The sequence below is a fragment of the Suncus etruscus genome, chromosome 1, assembly GCF_024139225.1.
Source record: "Suncus etruscus isolate mSunEtr1 chromosome 1, mSunEtr1.pri.cur, whole genome shotgun sequence".
Lineage (NCBI taxonomy): Eukaryota > Metazoa > Chordata > Mammalia > Eulipotyphla > Soricidae > Suncus > Suncus etruscus.
Genome location: NC_064848.1, coordinates 82,777,496 through 82,799,259, shown reverse-complemented (window position 1 = coordinate 82,799,259; position 21,764 = coordinate 82,777,496). Strand labels below are relative to the sequence as shown.

At 36.6% G+C, this 21,764-nt stretch overlaps 1 protein-coding gene across 1 annotated transcript in view; it reads left to right on the top strand.

Annotated features, from left to right (window-relative positions):
• The window catches only part of SVEP1 (sushi, von Willebrand factor type A, EGF and pentraxin domain containing 1), a 249,330-nt gene that overhangs the window by 160,511 nt on the left and 67,055 nt on the right, over nt 1-21,764 (top strand). The window contains 10 exon segments of the mRNA XM_049784433.1: nt 577-752; nt 2,942-3,066; nt 3,763-3,886; nt 9,908-10,078; nt 11,534-11,707; nt 12,198-12,317; nt 14,512-14,694; nt 15,289-15,373; nt 15,866-16,057; nt 17,259-17,426. Coding sequence (XP_049640390.1) covers nt 577-752; nt 2,942-3,066; nt 3,763-3,886; nt 9,908-10,078; nt 11,534-11,707; nt 12,198-12,317; nt 14,512-14,694; nt 15,289-15,373; nt 15,866-16,057; nt 17,259-17,426 — 1,518 coding nt within the window.

Here is a 21,764-nt window from a genome sequence, read left to right as displayed (position 1 = left end):
CTCCGGCCCCCTTGGCTATTTTTTTTAAGTTATTATTTTCCCTATGTGACATCATTTTGGGAAACATTTTATGATAGGCCCTTTTTGTTTTATTCCAGATGTTCTCTTTTTGGATAAATGTACTTTACTATTGGACTGCTTAAACCGCCAAGAAACAGAATTTAATTTCTTTAAACCTTGGAAGTTTATTCCAGATCTTATGAAACATACATTCTAAAGGAAGAAAAACAGTCTAACATTTGCACCAACTCTTGTTCCTTCCATGATTGACTCACTCTCTCCAAGTAGCTAGTTATTTATCTCATATTTGGCCAAATTCTCTCAGCTCATGCTAAAACATTGTTTTATGCCTTGGTGCTCAATAAATAAAAATTTTTAATGATCTGCAATAAGGCGTCATGAGGTAGTCAAATCTGTTTATGTGAAATATGGCCAAATAGGATAAATGGATCTACTTAAAGAACTTTATTCACATAAAAGACAATGTCAACGAAGGAACAAAAAAATAGTAATGTGCTTCACCAAAGACATTGCAGCACATGACTAATAACTGTCTCCTCTTAAATCTCTCCACAGTTGGGTTCTTTATGTGAATGGCAAGGAAAAGATAACAAACTGTCCCTCTGTGAATGATGGCAGCTGGCATCATATTGCAGTTACATGGACAAGTGCTGATGGGGCCTGGAAAGTCTATATTGATGGAAAGTTTTCTGATGGTGGTGTGGGGCTCTCTGTTGGTTCACCCATTCCTGGTATGTGTTCACAAAATGAGTGTAACTCTGCAGAATTTTAGAGGAAAATTGCTTAGATGAACACCTAATTTGTTCTATTTGGCATGTTCTTTTTATTTAAAACAAAATTAACAATTATCTCTCCGATTTACCACCTTCTCATTCTCAGGCTCTGTGAGCTATGTGATTCATTGTGTAAGAAATGTCATTGGGATCTATATTAAGCTGACTAATACATTACTGCACTAACAATGAAGGATTAGTGTCTTCCAGGGAGGAGATTAATGACTAGTGATTTTTGTTTGCTTTTTTTTCTGGGGCAAGGGTGCTCCCATATCTGCTCAGGAGGTCTGGGGGCTCCACTGATGATTCTTAGCCAAGGAGGCAAGTAGTTCAACATCTTCTCTTGAGGATGCAGTGGTGTTTGGGTCTTGTGGTTCAGGGAATACTGGGTTATTCAAGGATTCTGGGAGCTTCCGGGGCCACATGTGGCACTACTCTAGATATACCTCCAGCAAAACTTGACAGACCATGTAGCACCAGAAATCAAATCTAAATTGGGCGCATGACCATAAATATGTCCTGGACTCTATTCACTTTTATTTTAATCTCATGATCTGTTTACAAACTGGAAAACTGCTCATAATAGTTATCTTTATGCCATTTTTCAGAAAGAACTCAAACTCTTCTACATTTTCTTAGTAGAAAATGATTCATTTTAAAAAATTACATTTCCTAGTTTATAGCAATATCTAAGTAATTATTTATAGTTGCAGAGCTTCTACGTCAATCCTTTCAACAGTGCCAAACTGTCTCCTAAATATACTCTTAAAAATAAAGAGTTAAAAAATAGAGTTAAGTGACTTAGACCTCAAATGATCAGACCAACCACAAATACTGGGTCCTATTCTTAGAACTGGCACAGTTCCCTGCACCAGCACCAGAAATAAAACTACCTTCCCAGGGAAGGCCCTATTATTACTCTGGCACCAACTTGAGCCAGGGCAGGTTCATATGAGACCCTGATGTCGAGGAAACAGCAACAATCTTGATCTAAGGGCAAGTTGCCCTACCTCATCACCTAACAGTAAGATGACTATAGGAAGCTAAAAGGCAGAGGTTGGTTACACTTTATATTATTTGACAAGTTGTTTTTAGAGATATGGAAAAATTAGCAAAGAGCAATAGACGGGCTAGAGAGCTAGCACAGCAGAAAGGTTGTTTGACTGCATGACACTCACCTATTTCAATCCCTGTCATCCAATATGGTCCCCTGAGCCTGCCAGAAATAATTTCTGAGTGCAGAGCCAGGAGAAACCCCTGAGCACTATTGGGTGTGCCCCCCAAAAAAAAGTGGTAGACACTCTTCTAGTGAGCTTACAGCTCTTCATACTATATAATCCTTTTTGAAAATGTAAATATTTAATCTATTAATTTTATAATAAGATAAATATGTTAGAGCTAGAGATATAATGCAGGAGATAAGTCTCTTGCCATGATTATAGTTATGGAGACAATGATCCTGATTTGAATCCCTGGCACCTCATGCATTCCTATGAGTACCACTAGCTGCTCCACCATACCCAAACTTGTTCACGCCAAAAAGAAGATAAAGGAGCTGGCAAATCCTAAAAGAGAGATTGCATTGATAGGTGAATGACATCAAACAGGGAGAACTGAAGGAAAATGAGGAAGCTCAGAATAAAAATGCAGTTGCACCAGCCTTTAAGTGGTAGGCAGAGAAGAGAGATTCAGACAGAACAAAAATATTCAAGTTTCATCAGATGACGTGCTCAATAGAAACCAATGGCACAGACAAGTTACCAGAGATAAATACTGAGCAGATTTTGTTGACTTTGTTAATTAGCTGGTCACTGGGAACTTTAGACTGTTCTGCTGCTAAAAAAAAAAATTCAGCCTAATAGGCTTAAAAATAAGAAAATGAATAAGAGTTAATGATAGTCTCTCATGGTGATATGTATATGTAGTGTTTATATTTAAATATTTATAAATATTCTAAATCCTCTATTTTTCAAGTTTCTACATTAAAATGAAATCCATTTTGATAAAACACATGATAATGTGGATCATTTGTTTTTTCAGTAATTTTAATGATGCAATTTACATTTCCTCTGCTTTCATTAAATTGACATTTTAAAAACAATATGTAATCGAGCCAGTTTTCTTCTTTATTTCTCTCCTCTCTTTAGGTGGGGGTGCACTAGTTCTTGGACAAGAACAAGACAAAAAGGGAGAAGGATTCAATCCAGCTGAGTCTTTTGTGGGTTCCATAAGCCAGTTCAACCTCTGGGACTATGTCCTGTCTCCACAGCAGGTCAATTGCATTTTCAGTGTATGACAGTAATGAGATGCAAAGGTACAAACCTAGTCACAATGTGAATAGCCTAATGATGCCATATTTTATTGTAACCTCTGAGTTTTATTTACCACCTGTATCATTTGGTTGCTATGGTCATAGGCTAAGCCAGACAGAGGTTTCAGTAGATATAGATAATCATGGATAAATTAGTAGTTAAACTAATCAGCAGTCCAATTACCGGACTCAACCCTAAATGTACTGTGAGTATGAATATGACTCCATCTATTTAAGCTTTAATTTAATTATCAGTGAAAATGTAGAACTATATAGTATTTTGTCAGAATTGAACAAATTGTTTGGCACAATTAGTCAGGGGTTAATAAATATTTCCCTTTGTTATAATAATATATTCTTAGCTCTTCATCAGAAATAGGAGAATTATAGAAGAAGCCTCTATCATACCTTAACACACTGTAACATTTTAGAGTTGAAAGTCTAAAATCTATGCTAGACTTTCTGACAATGAAATATTATAAAAAGGGAATGATAAAGGAGGAAGGAAAAAAAGGAAAAGTAGCTTTTCTGACCCCTATAAAACTTGCTTTCATTGGACTTTATTCCCCAACCTCAATGAAAACTTTCCATTTAAGGTATAATAACTGACTTTCTGATATATTAATGTGTTTTTAAAGATCTGTTTTAAATTATCAGGTGAATTTGTTGGCTACCTCATGCCCAGAGGAACTCAGTAAAGGAAATGTGTTGGCCTGGCCTGATTTTTTGTCAGGAGTTGTGGGTAAAGTGAAGATTGAGTCCCAAAGCATATTCTGTTCTGGTAAGAATTTCCATCTTCCATACATTCTGACTGTTTTTCTATCCTAGGAGTTTCTTATAAAAGGAAAGCAGTTTAAATTCTGTTAGTCAAATAGTCTGTCAGTCTTTTGCTTAATGAATCATTTATTGTTATTTGATTCAAATACTTATTCCTTCATTTTAGTTATCAGATCATTGAAGAGGGAGGGTAGAAATTACTGTAACTTGATGCTCTTGGTTTTTTTGAGGTGATAAATGTGAAACCCAGGGTCTTACTTATCCAAGGTGTGCTCTCTATCAATGAACTATGTCCCTAACTCCAAGATATTTTTAAATATTTAGATATATTCTATATAATGAGTAAAAATTAAGTTTGGAGGGAATTCAGACTAAGAAAAATATTATTGTTAGAAGATAATAGGAGGGCCGGGCGGTGGCGCTAGAGGTAAGGTGCCTGCCTTGCCTGCGCTAGCCTAGGACGGACCACGGTTCGATCCCCCGGCGTCCCATATGGTCCCCCAAGCCAGGAGCGACTTCTGAGCGCATAGCCAGGAGGAACCCCTGAGCGTCAAATGGGTGTGGCCCAAAAACCAAAAAAAAAAAAAAAAAAAAAAGATAATAGGAGGGATATGGTTGTTAAAATTCCCAGAAAAGTCATAGCTTCCTACTGAGATGGGACAATGTTGCACTCCCACTTTGAATCCATCATACTTGCTAGAAGTCCTCTAAAGATAGGACAGGGAGTAAAGAGATAGGTGTTACAATCTATATTCTATCTGTTCCTAGTCTGAGTGACAAGAAAGTAAATATTAAGTGTGTTTTCAGAAAATGTGTTTTTCTACCTCAAAAAATAAAATGCAGTTATAATCTGCATACTGTATATTCCTACACTGAATGGTCAGAAAATCAAAATCTAATGTATTTTCTAAAAATGTATTTTTCTATCTCAGAAAACAAAATATATTTAAATTAACTTCAGATAATTAAATTCTTAAAATTTGGGATAACTTATTCTTCAAAAGACTTAGCATTATTTTTTAATTTTTTTTAATTTTAGGCACTGCAATTTATAATACAATGGTATGGTTAATGTATAAAGTGTTCTAGCACCATATCCTCCACCAGAACATCTAAATTCCTTCACCATGCTGCTCCCAAGGTCCTCTGTTATTTGACATCTTACTCCAACTAGTTTCCTCATGGTTGTATGCTTCCTTTTGTAGAACAATGCTCTCCAGTTCTAAGGTTTTGGATATTTGCTATTTTCTTACTATGGGTTTTTTGTTTGTTTTTTTTTTTTTGTGGTTTTTGGGTCACACCTGGCAGTGCTCAGAGGTTATTCCTGGCTCCAGGCTCAGAAATTGCTCCTGGCAGGCATGGGGGACCATATGGAACGCTGGGATTTGAACCGATGACCTCCTGCATGAAAGGCAAACGCCTTACCTCTATGCTATCTCTCCGGCCCCTCTTTTTTTTTTTTTACCATATATGAGAGAGATAATTCTGTATCATTCCCTTTTCTTTTAATTATCATCACCCAGCACTTTATTTTCCAGATTCACGAATCTATATAGTAGCAAACTGCATGATTTCAGTTTTTCTTGTAACTGTGTATATGTACCATAGTTTGTCCTGATGTCTATTCTTATTTACTTAAGTTGTTTCCAGATTTTGGCTATTATTCCTAGTGCTGCAATGAACATAGTCACCCAATGCCTTTTTAGAATAGAGAATTGCAGAGCATTAAGGTAGATGCTAAGAATCAGAACTGTTGGGTAATTTAGACACAAAATGAAAAGTGTCTTTATCATTTGCCAAAAATATTGAAGTAGTTAACATTCTCACCAGTAGTGAATTTTTAACCACATCCACACCAACACTGGCTGCTTTTGTTCTCTGTGATGTGTGTGATGTGTGTCAATCTCATTGGTAATTGTTGATTTGGTTTGCATCTCCCTGATCATAAGTGATGTAGAGCATTTCTTTTCATCTACTGATAGACTATATATTTGTCTTCTATCAGGAAGTTTCTGCTATCTCTTCCCTCCAGTTTTCTGATGGGGTGGAGTGTTCTTTCCTTTTTAAGTTTTAAAATTTCTCTGTATCTCTGGAACTATTAATCCTTCATCAAATGAGTGTTAAGCAAATATTTTCTTCCAGTTTGTAGGGTGTAATTTTGTCCAGATCTTTAGAACCAATTTTTTTTTTTTTTGTAATTTTGATGAGCTTCTCGGTTTGATGAGTCCCATTTTTTTAAATCTTTGCTTCAGTTTGCTTGGTCAGTGGCATCAAATCATTGAAAATACTTCTAGTTAGGAAGTGTTCTGCTTATGTTTTATATAATTTGTGAATTCAGGTCTGATATTAAAATTTTTAATTTATTTTAATTTACTTTTGTTTATGATAGAAAAGAATTTGAGTTTATTTTTACATGTGCTGCCATTTTTTCCCATCATTCTTAATTAAGAGACTTCTCTTATTCCACTTCATACTCTTTGCTCCTTTGATGAAGGATCTATCTGTGGGATCTCAGTTCTATTTCATTGTTATAAGATTTTTTTATTCCAGTATCACACTGTTTTAATTATTGCTGAATTATAGTATAACTTAAAGTGGGAAAAAAAGCCTCCCTTCTTTTTTCCTAGTATTTCTTTGGCTATTTAGGTAGTTTTATTATGCCATATAAATTTCAACAGCATTTTTTTCCCACCACCCACCCCATTTCAACAGCATTTGATCTAAGTCTTAAAGATTATGGGTATTTTTATAAGGACCAAATTAAATCTGTGTAGCACTTTGAGTAGGATTGTCATTTTGGCAATATTAATTCTTCCAGCCCCTGAACAGGAGATGTGTTTTCATTTTCTCATATTCTCTTTTATTTCTTTTAGTAGTGATTTGTGGCTTTTGCATAAGTCTTTCATTACTTTTATTAAGCTAACTCATAGGTACTTCATTTTTCTTTAGGTACAATTGTGAATAGGAATGCATTTTTTTTTTTTGCTGTTGCTGTTATTACTTGTTTTTGTTTTGGTATGGTTTGTTTTGTTTTTGGTGGTGGTAGTGTTGGTGCTACTGGTGGTGGTGTTTTGCCACACATGATGATACTCAGATCTTAGTTCTGCTCTAAGGGATCCCTTAGGGGACCAGATAATGTGTCATGAACTTAACTCCAGTCATGCTAAGTAAGCACCCTACCATCTCTTTTGGCCTCATGATTGTTTTTGGTTTTAGTTTCTCTCTCTTCAGCTGCAATTGTTAGCATGTATAAATGCCATGGATTTCTGTGTGTTAATTTTGTAGCCTGCCACTGTACAAGTTTGTTGTTTCTAGGAACAAATTTTTTGGTAGGGATTTTAGAGCTTTCTTAGTATTATGGCTTCTAAAATAGTGATAGTTTGGGGATCCGGAGAGATAGCACAGCGGTGTTATCCTTGCAAGCAGCCGATCCAGGACCAAAGGTGGTTGGTTCGTATCCCGGTGTCCCATATGGTCCCCAGTGCCTGCCAGGAGCTATTTCTGAGCAGACAGCCAGGAGTAACCCCTGAGCACCACCGGGTGCGGCCCAAAAACAAACCAAAAAAATAGTGATAATTTGACTTCTTTTCTAATATGGAATCATTTAGTATCATTAGTATTAGTAATATGGATGCATAGTATCTATTTATAGTTTAATTGCAATGGCAGGGAGTTTCAATACTCATTGAATAGTAGTAGTGAGAGTAGGTGACATAATCTCAGTGGGAAGGTTTGATCATGCTCTATCATCTTCATAATATATTGATGTTTTGTTTTGTTTTTACCACCTTAAATAGGGTGTGTAAAAGGAAAGGGGCTCTCAAATGTTTCTTGACTACCTGAGGGTCCAAAAAACCAGGAATTTATACTGGGCATTCCCAAGTATAAGAATAGGAGCCATTGAGAAATTTAGGTTACCTGTGTACTTAAAAGGCTGAATACATCAGGTTTCACAGACAATTGAGCAGTCTAAGTGTTAAATTTTGTTAAAAATTATGTGTAGGGCCAGAGAGAGCACAGTGGTAGAGTGATCAGTAATCAGCCTATGTTTTCATTTATATAACTTATGATTTTAGGTCTAATATAAAGGTCTTTAATCCATTTTCATTTGCCCCTTGTGCTTGGTGTTAAGGAGAGGTCTGTGGTCTATTTTTTTTTTTTTGCATATAGTTGATCAGGGATTTTTTTTGTTTGTTTGTTTTTTGGTTTTGGGGCCACACCTAGCAGCACTCAGGGGTTATGCCTGGATCTACACTCAGAAATCACTCCTGGCAGGCTCGGGGGACCATATGGGATGCTGGTATTTGAACCACCATCCTTCTGCATGCAAGGCAAACACCATGCTATATCCATGCTATCTCTCCACCCCCATATCGTTGATCAGATTTTCCAGAACCACTTGTTGAAGAGGCTTTCCTTGCTCCATTTTTAATTTTTTGCTCCTTTATCAAAGATTAATTGATTGTATGCCTGGGGTTCATTTTCTGAATATTCCAGTCTATTCCATTGATCTGAAGGACTGTCTTTATTCCAATATCATGCTGTTTTAAGGACTACTGCCTTATAGTACAGTTTAAAGTTGGGGAAAGTGATTACTCCCATCTTTTTCTTTTTTCTTCTTCTTTTTTTTTTTTTTACCAAGGATTGCTATAGATATTTATGGATGTTTGTTTCTGCATATGAATTTCTGGAGCATCCGATCCATTTCCTTGAAACATTTTATAGAAATTTTTATGGGATTGCATTAAATCTAGGTGTACAATGCTTTAGGAAGTATTGACATTTTAATTATGTTTATCCTCCCAATTCATGAACAGGATATGTGTCTTCATTTCCTTGTGTCTTCATTTATTTATTGAAGCAGTGTTTTATAGTTTCCTTTGTATAGCTCTTTCATGTCTTTAGTTAGGTTGACTCCAAGGTACTTGATTTTCTGAGGCACCAGTGTGCCTCAGTGGTGTTGTGTTTCTGTTTTTGTTTTTTTGCCTTTTAGTGGTGTTGTTTTTTAAAATATCTTTTTCTTCCCTTTCATTATGTGTATGTAAAAAATAGCCAAGCTTTTTTACATATAAACTTTGTAACCTGCCACTTCACTATACAAATTTGTTGTTTTTAGAAGCTTTTTTGTGGACTTTTTAGAATTTTCTAGATACAGTATCATGTCTCTTCTGCAAACAACGAGAGCTTCACTTTTTCCTTTCTCTTTTTTTTGTTTCTTTTTTTGTTTGTTTGTTTTTTGGGTCACACTCCGCATCGCTCAGGGGTTACTCCTGGCTCTATGCTCAGAAATCGCTCCTGGCAGGCTCGGGAGACCATATGGGACTCCCGGATTTGAACCGATGACCTTCTGAATGAAAGGCAAACACCTTACCCTCCATGCTATCTCTCCGGGCCCCGACTTTTTCCTTTCTTATATGGATGCTCTTGATGTCCTTTTCTTGCCTAATTGCTAAGGCAAGTACTTCCAGTACTATATTGAATATAAGTGGTAAGAGGGGACAACCTTGCCTTTTGTCACATCTTAGTGGAAATCCTTTTAGTTTTTCCCCATTGAGTATAATATTTTCAATGGGTTTGTATGAAATGGCTTTGACAATATTGAGGAGAGCTCTTTCAATTCCCATCTTATTGAGAAGTTTTATTATGAATTGGTGCTGGACCTTGTCAAATGCTTCCTCGTTGTCTATTGATATGATCTTATTGTTTTTGTTTTTTCTGATATGGTGTAGTATAATATAACCTTTTTTAAAACAAAATGTTAAAAGGTTGAAAGTCAGTCTTCAGCTGACTTTCACTCAAAGAAGAAAAAGTTATTTGACTCAACTGTTTTATCTTAAGTGATTTTGTTACCCCTTGACCTATTATCTTGTTTTAGTATTGTTTTAGTGTTAGTATTTAGTATTTACAGTACTGTTTTAGTATTTAGGATCTCAAATTATGGCACAATATAGTACTTAAATCCCTTGGCTCAGTAATTTTACCACTATGTTGCTGACAGGCTGTGTACTCTGTCCTTTGCCCTCAGATTGCCCACCCTTAGAAGGATCTATACCTCATCTGCGAACCACAGCAGTCAACTTAAAGCCAGGTTCCAAAATCAATCTGTTCTGTGATCCAGGCTTCCAGATGGTTGGAAATCCTGTACAACATTGTCTGAACCAAGGACAATGGACACAACCACTTCCCCACTGTGAACGTGCGTTGCTTTTGTTGAACACATTTGATGGATCGTGAAAACTATTAGAATAATGACACTTTTATGAAGCACTTGAAAAAGACTAGATATCTTGTTGCAAACATAGCAAATATTCATTTAATACTTTATGCAATGAACTGTGCTAGGAACCAGAGAGAAGTGGAGGAAGTGGAAGAAGGAAACTCAAAAGGAGCACCTCCAGGTGACACAGAGAAAGACATGTTGTGAGGACAGGACAGAAGAGTATGGATTATTGTTGATGGGATGTTACATATCTCTTTTAGTGGATGTGGGAGTTAGGCAACAACTGAGAGGCTCAGCACTAACTTCTGGTTCTGAGCTCAAGAATAATGTCTGGCAGTATTAAGAGGATTATATATGATTTTAGGGATTAAACCATGATTAGACACAGTCACTACATGTGCCATAATCCCTGTACAATCTCTCTAAAATTCAAAAACATTATTTAAGTCAAGCAAACCTATTTGTTCTTTTATTCAGCAAAATTTAAAGTACCCAGTATGTATGTGCTAAAACACAGAACTCATATGTAGAAACAACAGTTAGAGAAGAAATCCCTGGGGCCTAAACATCGTACAGAGATTAGGATGTTTGCCTTGTAGGTGGCTTATCAGGTTCAATATCTGGCATCCCGTTTGGTCCCCTGAGCACCACTAGGTGTAATTCCTGAGCTCAGAACCATAAGTAATCCCTGAGCACCTTTGTGTATGCCTCCCCAAAAGAAATGTCTTTCTTCTAAAACTTATATTTTAGAAGAAATCAAAAATAATCAATAAATAAAATAAATAATAGCTATTTACAGTAAATAAAAGAGTAAGGGCAAAATACTGGTTGTGATGAATAAACAACCAGGGTAGGGTTGGTTGGAAGTAAAGCAGGATAATTAGAGACATTTCTTCATAGTATATTATATAAAATAATATACAATATTATATAATATCAGATATTATATAATATTGTATATTATTTTATATGTGATATTATGTATAATATAATATATCATATATTACATGATATTATATAATTATGTGTTAATTATATAATATATGGTATATGATATATCATATTATATATTATAATGTGGATTATTATATATGATTATACAGTATATACAGGATAGTAAGTTTAACATGTCAAGAATTTCATCCATTTTATTCCTGACTGCAGTCTCAGCACCTAGTCCAGAGTTTAGTGGGTTCTGCAATCTGCAAAATTATTTTTAAGACTAAATTTCTAGCTTCTGTAGGCCTAACAATATACTAGAAGCTGAAGATGTAGATAGAGCTGCAACCTGTTCGACTCTTGAGTTCTCTCAATCTTACATGTACTTGCAGTGAATAAATCATGCTTACAGGCACTGCTCGCTCTATACAAATGAGATGTCCTTTGAGCATTTGTTCCTAATAAAGATGTGTTGTTCTTGTCATGTTGCAGGCATTAGTTGTGGGGTGCCACCCCCTTTGGAGAATGGCTTCTATTCAGCTGAGGATTTTAATGCTGGTAGCACAGTGACCTACCAGTGTAACAATGGCTACTATTTATTGGGTGATTCAAGGATGTTCTGTACAGATAATGGGAGCTGGAATGGAATCTCACCATCTTGTCTTGGTAAGATTAGATTTGGCAATTATTCGTGATTTTATTCTTGCTTCATTGGAGACAGCCCTCCCCAAATCCTGAAGATTTTTGTGGCATCTCTACCACATATATCAGCTCAGACACTTTGGGAAAATCAGAAAAGCTGTCCAGACATGCCAAATAGGTTGTAATTTTTTTTACCAGGCTTATTATTAAGAGTGATAATCAATAACTTTTTATTATTATTTTTGCTTATCCACATATAAACTAGGGAAATAATTGCTTTTATTGAATCTTTAATAATAGCTTTTAACTACTACATTTATATTTTGTAAAAATGAAAAACCATTACATGATTAACAATGATTTGAAAGCAAAAACCAATGTTATATACATAATATACATAAAAGACATAACATGCATAATACATAAGATACTTCCCATGCATAAGATACATAAAATACATAATCCATAAGAATAGTGACATGATTTTACTATTTACAAGTTGTTTTCATTTCAGATGTTGATGAATGTGCAGTTGGGTCAGATTGTGATGAGCATGCTTCCTGCCTGAATACAAATGGATCATACATCTGCTCATGTATACCCCCCTACACAGGAGATGGTAAAAAATGTGCAGGTAACAACTCTAAGTATAATTTGGAAGCCTGTTTCTTCTTTATTTTATTTAAGTAATAATAAATAAATTTATTTAAAAGATAAATTTAATATTAATAAAATGTCTCTTATTTAGTCAACATATGTTTAAATTGTATTGTTTAATACTGACACTAGGGCCAGAAAGATAATATAGAGGCTAAGAGCTTGCCTTGCATATGACTGACCTCATTTTGGTCCTTGGCACCACATATGAGTCCCTGAACTTTATCAGGAGTGACCCCTAAGCCCAAACAAAAAGAGTAATAAAATAAGGCACTATATTCAACTTCAGAGCATAGGTAAAGAACATAATAATCTTTAATAGGAAGTATTTTATAATATGTAGTAAGAAAAGGTGATTTGATTTAGTGTGGTTTCATCTCCCAAATTTCTGAGGGGGAAAATGAGAGCAAACTGTGTTCCCTAAATGTTGAAGAATACAAGAATATAAGAGTGGATTTAGAAATCTAGTCAGTGAAATGTGTTTTCTCAAAAAGCTTTATCAGATTTTCAGTCAGTATCTTTGTCTCAGTATACTCTGTCTCTGCCACATACAATTTTATCCTTGGGATAAAGAGTAGGCTTCATTTCTCTTATCTGTTTGTACTGGGAGAAATTTTTAATAGATAGAAACCAACATATTACCATATGTTTATATTTTCTAATAAATGATAATACTAATTTGATAATTTTATACTACAAATTTTTCACTCATATTCTAAGTAAATCTAAATTTTAGCTTCAAGTTGCATATAATCATTGCAATTTATTTTCATTTTAAGATTTTAAATATAAATTAAATGTTAGCAATTCCATTAGCAGAGATGAACATATAGGAATGAGAAAATTTGGAGTCATGGCATTAGAGGTAAGTTGTGAAGATCTCAGGACATAGATGTAATATATAATATAATTATAATATAGCTTAATATATACATGTATTTATATATACCTACATAAATATAATTAACCAGACATAAATTAAAGAATATCTATAAATATTTAAAATTAAAATGTGAGGGCCAGAGAGATAGCACAGCGGTATGGTGTTTGCTTTGCAAGCAGCCAACCCAGGAACAATTGTGGTTCGAATTCCAGCATCCCATATGGTCCCCTGTGCCTGCCAGGAGTAATTTCTGAGCACAGAGCTAGGAGTAACCCCAGAGTGCTGTTGGGTGTGGCCCCAAAACAAACAAAAACAAAAAACATAAAAGATCTTCAGAAAGACAGGATTACTGGATCTTCCCCTTTTGAGAATTCAAGTATTATATTTATTCTTAGATTTTAAGTCAAGCACCAAATCTCTTTTATTATTTCCCTTCAGAGGCATGGGGACTCACCCCAAATATGCATATTAAAAATGAGAGCCTGTCTGTTTGGAAAGGAAAGTTTGGTACTTTCTTTTGTTGGTTGTTGTTGTTTGGTGTTTATTCCAAGCAGTGCTCAGGAGTTACTCCTGATTCTGCCATCAGGAATCACGCCTAGCGGTTCTCAGGGGACTACATGTGATGCCAAGGATCAAAATCAGGTCAGCCTCATGCAAGGCACATGTGTTACGCTCTGTACTCTGGCTCTGGCCCCAAGACTGGGTACATTTTTTTGTTGTTGTTTTGTTGGGGAGGAGCACACCCAGTGACTCTCAGGGGTTACTCCTGGCTATACGCACAGAAATCGTTCCTGACTTGGGGAACCATATGAGACACTGGGTCCGTCCTAGGTCAGCATGTGCAAGGCAAACGCCCTACCGCTTGCCCCACCACTCCGGCCCCTGGGTACTTCTAAATGAACTTTGATTCTGCCTTTTTCAACTTGGAGGGAAGTCAGCTGCTCTTAAAAAATCAGTGTGAGGTTGGGAATGTGTGTGTGAGGAGGGATGAAGCTCTTCTAATGATGCCCCGACACTGGTACAATAATAAACCGTTTCTTTTGGGACAAAGAAAGTAATGGTATGTTTTTATTGGTCATTTCTCTCTCAAAATATAATTTTTATGAGCCTATGAAATATACCTTCTAGTTTAATACCTGGACTTCATGTGTTTCCTCTTCAAAATGTTTTTCTTTCCTCGGGCTCTATCTGGTCCTTTATCTGTAGTGGATTCTTTTGCGGTGAGATCTTACAAGATTATATGGGCTTCACATGTAGCTCCACAAACACTGTTTTTTTTTTTTTCAAGAGCCTGTAAAATGTAAGACTCCAGAAGATCCAGCCAATGGGAAATGGGACTCTTCTGAGGAGGCTTACACAGTGGGCGCCAGGATCACATGTTCATGTGAGGAAGGATACAGATTGGCAGGAGTACCGATAATCACCTGTTTGGAGTCGGGAGAATGGAATCATCCAGTCCCTTATTGTAAAGGTACATTTAATATTTTCTATAGCAATGATGTTGGCAAGCCAGAAACTTGGGGTATATATAACATACAAACAATATTATTTTTAAAAGCACAACTAGAGATTCATAATGAACCCTAATAAATAAAATCCAGAATTGTCTTTGAACTATTAGATTTTTACACACTGGAATTAAGAAATTCAATGCTTGAACTAGTGAGATAGTCCAGAGGGCAAGGTATTTATTTACCTTGCATGTAGTTGACCCAGGTTCAATTCCTAATAGCATATGGCACTCTGAGCACCACCAGGAGTGAGTCTCTGAGCACAGAGCCAGGAGTAAGACCTGAGTGCTGCCAGATTTGCCTACCCGCACGTCTCCATCCTAGCAAGAAAAAAAAAAAAAAAAAAGACATGCAATGCTTTCATGTCCAACGAGATAATATAGTGGGTGAGGCATTTATATCAACCCATGGCACACCACATATGGTCCCTCTGAGCCCATCAGGTGTGATCCCTAATTGCAAAACAGGAGTAAGCCCTGACTAAAGAGGGTGTGGACCAATTATAACATAAATAAGTGAATAATGAAATGAATTGTTTTCTGTTCTCCTTCAAGCTATCTCCTGTGGTGCACCAGTTATTCCAGAAAATGGTGGCATTGTTGGATCTACATTTATCTATGGCAGTAAAGTAACATACAGGTAAGGGTCTAAAATTAAGTTTATATTATGGGGACTGGAGAAATAGTATAGTCAGTGAGATCCTTACCTGGCATGTAGCCAACTTAGGTTCAATCCCTGGCCCCACATATATCCGCCAGATTCTACCTTATACCTCAAGAATGATTCCTGAGCAGAAAGCCAGGAAATTTTTGCTTTTTGGACCACACCCGATGATGCTCAGGGGTTATTCTTGGTATACACTCAGAAATTTCTCCTGGCTTGGGGGACCATACGAGACACCAGGAGATCAAACCACAGTTCTTCCTAGGTCATCCATGTGCAAGATAAACACCCTACCTCTTGCACCACCACTCCAGCCCCAAAAGAGGTTTATGTTAAAGCATTGTTTCAGTAGAAAAATAGAGGACTCTTCCAACATGAATAGATTATAAATATTTGAGGTGATTTGGGCAAGATATTATTATGTGAAATAAAATATTATTTTCGATCCTTTTCTTCCATCTTGTTTAGGTGCAACAAAGGACATATTCTGGATGGTGAAGAAGAATCATCCTGTCTTGCTAGCGGTTCTTGGAGTCATTCACCTCCTAAGTGTGTAGTGGTGACGTGCTCTAGCCCTGAAAGCATCAGCAATGGGAAATATCTTTTGAGTGGCCTTACTTACCTTTCCACTGCTTCTTATTCCTGTGAAAGTGGCTATAGGTAAAGTTCACAGATGCTTCTCGGCTTCCTACAACTGACTGTTACTTATTTGCTCAATAGTTATTATTTGCATGCAAATAGCTGACTCAATAGTTCTAATTTGCATGTAGAGCATAGCTGATTTTACAGTGTCATGTCCTAGGGCCTAATTTACTACAAGTGATCAGGAAGATATTTCATCTGACTTTTATGCTAAGTATTCTGTTCAATTACTATAGTTAGACATTAAACATGAAGTCTGTGAAGCATTTGCACAACACTGAATAAAATACCTTTATGGTGGATTTGGATGGTGATAAGTAAATTGACCATCTGATATTTAAGATTTCACAGGATGTTGTACTAAGCATGTGATGTAAGTATGTACTAAGTATGTGTAAAAGCTGGCTCTTAATACTGTAAAAAATTTATTTTATTAATAGTGTGCATTAGTGTGTGTAAGTATGTACTAAGTATGTTGTGCTAAGTATGTGTAAAAGCTGGTTCTTAATAATGTAAAAAGTTATTGTATTAATGGTGTAGTATTTGTGTGTGTAAGTATGTACTAAGTATATTATGGTAAAAGCTGGTTCTTAATACTCTAACAAGTTCACTATATTAATGGTGTGTGTGTGTATGTGTGTGTGTGTGTGTGTGTGTGTGTGTGTGTGTGTGTGTGTGTGTGTGTGTGTGTGTAGAAGAGTCAGACTGTGATCAGAAAGTTGGTCTCCTGGGTCTGTCGTGAAATAGATCCAGTGAGTAATAGAAAGAGAACTTATATAACCAGGACCAGCTGGTTATAAACCAGGTCAGAAGGATACAAGATTTGCAAAATCAAAGGAAGGTCTGAGGTCAGAGGGATGGACAACACAGTTCAAACCCCAGGCTTATGGCAAGGGACCTTCAATCTGTGACACTGACTTCCTGAATGTCTGTCTCCCTAACCAGCCCTCTACATTTTCAGTTTGCAAGATTCTGAGTGCCCTACACCACCACCCATGAGCACCTGAAACTGTTTTACTTTGCACCAAGTTGTTATGAAATTGGTTTGGCTTACTCTTGTTCAGTGATCGGATTTCCCTAGCTCTTATTTCATAGAGAAGATAAAATATAAAGAAACTTTTTATGTATTGAAAGTGATCGCGCCTAAATCACTCCTGTTTAATATCCATTCCAATAAATAAATAGTCAGTGAAAGAGGTGACTTTTTTTTTCTATGTAGCTTACAGGGCCCTTCTGTCCTCGAGTGCTCAGCCTCAGGCAGCTGGGACAAAGCGCCACCTAGCTGTCACCTCGTATTCTGTGGAGAGCCACCTGCCATCAAAGATGCTGTCATCAGCGGAAGTAACTTCACTTTCAGGAATACAGTTACTTACACTTGCAAAGAAGGGTGAGTAATCCAGCAAGAAAGGAACCTTGAGCATGGTTTCTACCAAAGGGAGATGCTTCTGCATACCTGGACTCCTCTGAACACTATGATAAAACTCTAGGCAGCTCCAAAGTGAGCTATATATACACATTTATTGAGAGCAAAAACAGGATTTCTGATGTCTCCTGTGGAAACAAACATTCTCCTAGAATTAGAAGAATTCATCAGAATAGGCCTTGAATAGAAGATATTTAGCAATGTGCTAGAAAATATCCTTATACTTTTTATTTGTTTAGTTTGGAGTTCTGTGCTCAGGAATCATTTCTGGTGAGTCAGGGACCACAAGGGATGCAGGGGATCAAACTGTAGAAAGTCACATGTGAGTAAAGTTCTGTTATTCCTGTACTATTTCTATAGCCATGTATCTTTATACTTGAAAAAAAATTTAAAAAATAAAGTAGGCATAATGTGGTTTTCTCCCTCAAAACCAAAGACAAGACCTTAAATCATGATGTAAAGAGAATTTGTCTACAAGAAAAGCAGTTAGGTTGTTGTTATAATATTAACATCTCTTATTTCGTCCAGAGATAAGTTAAAAAAACAGGAAGCAAAACACAAAGTTCAAATAAAATGGAAAAACTAGGAAGTAAAGCTCATTTACTATTAGTCTTTTTTGACCCTTGCCCTGAGCAAAATAGAGCTCAGTCCTCCCATAATTTCTCAGTAAAATGTTTTTTAAATGTACCTTCCCACTCTCGATTTTCAAAAGTAGCATTCTACATGCTTTGCAACAGCAATAACAGAGGCTTTGCCATTTTCTGGATTTGTATCAAGCTTTCTTAGTCGCTGGTTGATCTTGTTAAAAATGTATAACCGCTAAAATGAGTGAATTAAAGATTTGTGCTCTTTTAAAATTTGTGAGAAATAAGTTACATTATTCAGGGATTGGCCAAGAAAAAGAAAAACCTCAATACACTCAACAAAAATTGTCATTAGTACAGTTATTAGAACACAGAGGAGAAAATGCAGTTTTCAAACCTTGCAGTTGAGGTTCATTTTACCTGGTTAGGGGTTGGAGAGAGAGTTGCACAGGTCAGGTGTTTGCTTTGCATCCTTGGTTCGAATATCCATCACTACGTATAGTGCCCTGAGTTCTACATGTGGGGTCACTCTTGAGCTCAGAACTAGGATTTGCTCTCCAAGTACAACCAAGTGTGCTCTGGGTCTCTTCCCCTCTCTCTCCACTACTACCCCCACCCAAATCCCTCCCCCCCAAAAAGAAAAGAAAATAGTTTACCTGTTTTGAAGCATGCCGCACTAATTTTTAGTAGCCACTAGGGGGCGATCTTAGCAAAAAGCTTCTAAAAGTAAAATCCTTCAACTGTGGGTAAAGTCCAAATCTTCACATCTTAAATGAAAAAGAAATCTTCAAACTTGAAACAAAACAAATCTTTAAATTTTCAAAAGACATCTTTATATTTCTGCTATTGCTGAAATTAATTCTCTCCTGTGAATTGACTCATTTAAAAATGGGTTCCTAGTGAACTGCATGGGACCTTTTAAGATTTGTCATTTAAACATTATAAAATCTTACCAAATGTCAATGCCTCAAATTATGACTATTTATTAAAATTTTTGGTATTTTTTTCTTGTTCCTTATTTTAAAAATAATGGCCAGGAAGGTAAGTGGGATGGAGCACATGCCTGCATAAGCTAGAACTTGGGTTCAATTCCTGGCATTTCAGTGCCCCGCCCCAGTGCCACTGGATGTAGCCCAAGTGATTTCCAGCACCTTGAACCCAAATGGCACCACATTGACCACCCAATTGTCTAACTACCAGGAAGTCTGGTACCAATACCAACATCAATACCACCTGGCATGTGAAATCACTTCCAAATTACCACGGTAATCTGAGGGAGGACTCACTCCAAAGATTTTTAAACAAGTTATATATATATATATATATATATATATATATATATATATATATATATATATATATATCACTATATAAAACTATAAAATAGAAAGTTTATTTTAAAAAATTACCCAATGATATATGTTGATATTTTCCATTTTCTTTCCAGAAATGTTATCTTTACCTATGTTCAGCTTTTTGTTGTTGTTTGTTTCTTTGTTTTTGAACAACAATTGATAGTGGTCAGGGCTTACTCCTGTCTTTGCATTCAGGAATCATTCATAGTGGACTCAGAGGAATATTATATGTCTAAAGGGGGATATCTTGAGGGGATGAGACACTCTGGTAGAAGGGTTTGATATAGAAACACTGTATTAGTAATAATATAAATTAACCATTAACAGTATAAAATATGGTGCCTAAAATAATTCTTTAAATAATTTTTCTCTCTCTTTGGCCACACCCAGAAGCACTCAGTGATAACTCATGGCTCTGTGCTCAGAAATTATTCCTGGTATGCTTGGGTACCATATGGATGCCAAGGATAGAACTCAGGTCAGACACATACAAGTGCGGTACTATCTCTCCGTCCAACCTGGTTTTTTGTATAAAAAAGAAATCACAGTTTATATTACAACTTGATATATTTCTTCTTAAATCATATGCATATAATCATAGGAATAATTTTGTTTCTGCCTAATAGTTAATCTATAAACTAAACAAGAAATGTTTATTTAAAGAAGTTATAAAGAGATGGTCAGGAATAGAACAGTACTCATCTATTTTGCGGAGGGTTTTGTATTCTCCAAAAAAATTTCCCAGAACTTTTCTACAAAGATGGGGTTTTGGCAGAACAAATTTTAATTTAATTTTATTGTTAAAATAGGAAGGTATTTATTGTTAAAATAGGAAGTTCTTTTTATTCCCTCTTATTCAACCATTTTTATTAATAATTTTTATTTTGACCAAAGTGGATTACAAATAATTCACAGTAGTATTTTAGGTACATAGTGACATTGAATCAGGGTCATCCCCACCACCAATGTTGTCCTCCCTCCACCCCTGTTCCCAGCAGGCATATCCTATATCGGCCCTCCTTTGTCCCCTGGGCTTCTAGTATAAGTGGTCCTTTCTGTATCTAGTTTGTTGTAGATGGGTATCGATTCTGTTGTAGTTGGCTTTGTATATGGTGTTTAAGTCTGAACATTTTTTATTTCTACTCGATGTTCATACAACTGTTTGTCTTGGTGTCCTCCATTATTTCCCCCTCAATTTATGAGGCAGAACAAGAAGGTTCACGTTATGTGGTTCTGTTGGAAGGTAAGGGGAAAAAAAGAAAAAGGAAAAGGGGGGAGCAAAAATTCAAACAAGCAAAATATGGGAGGAGTCCTTCTAGAGACTATAAAAATGAATTTAAGAAAAGAAAGGGAATGAGAGGCAGGGGCTGCACCCAGAAGACTCCACATGCCAGGACTTCTGTGTGTCTTCAGCTGATATGTTGGGGGCTCTGGGCAGGACAGGTAGCCATAGGCCTCCTGGGCTGACCACTTAGTCCAGGGGACTGAGATCCCCCCACGCCAAACTGGTCTTCATGGCCAGGCCTGGTAAATCAGGCCCTGGGGGGGAGGTGAGGGAGAGAATTTTCTCCTCTATGCATACACAAACTACAGAGGCAGGGGCTGCACACAGAAGACTCCACATGCCAGGACTTCTGTGTGTCTTCAGCTGGTTGGGGGCTCTGGGCAGGACAAGTAGCCATAGGACCCGTGAGCTGACCACTTAGTCCAGGGGACTGAGATCTTCCACGCCAGACTGGTCTTCACAGCCAGGCCTGGTAAATTGGGCCCTGGGGGGAGGGTGGGGGAGAGAAACTCCTCTCGTATGCACACTGGACCCCATTCAGGAGTTCTTTTCTTACTAGTATTCATTTTCAAAAGTGCGTGGGTGCAAATGCGCCTGCGAGACATATATACTTTTTAACAACACCCATAAATGTTCTTAATTCTCGTCTGTTCCTATGAAAAAAATGAAATGCCCTAGATTTGGAGGATAACATTCAAATAGGTCTCTAAAATTAGTGTATATGTAGACGTGACTTCCTATACAGTGGTCCTCTGTGACTGACCAGCCTAATCCATAAACAATTCATCTATACAATGTATATAGCCCCTCTGATATATTTCCCCTTCCCCACACAATGGCCCCTTCTACTCTCTGATATCCCAATCCGGATTCATTATCTTCCCCTTAATTAATCCTCTTTACCCTCAGTTCTTAACTTGTTAGGCACCAAGACCAACATCCTGCCCCAACAGATTCTGCCCTTTTGCACATCCCTACAAAGCTCATTATTACTCCTTAACTCTCTCACCCCAACCATAAGTACCCCACATTTAGCCTTTTTAACTTCAGTACTACACAGTCCTAATCATAGACTGAA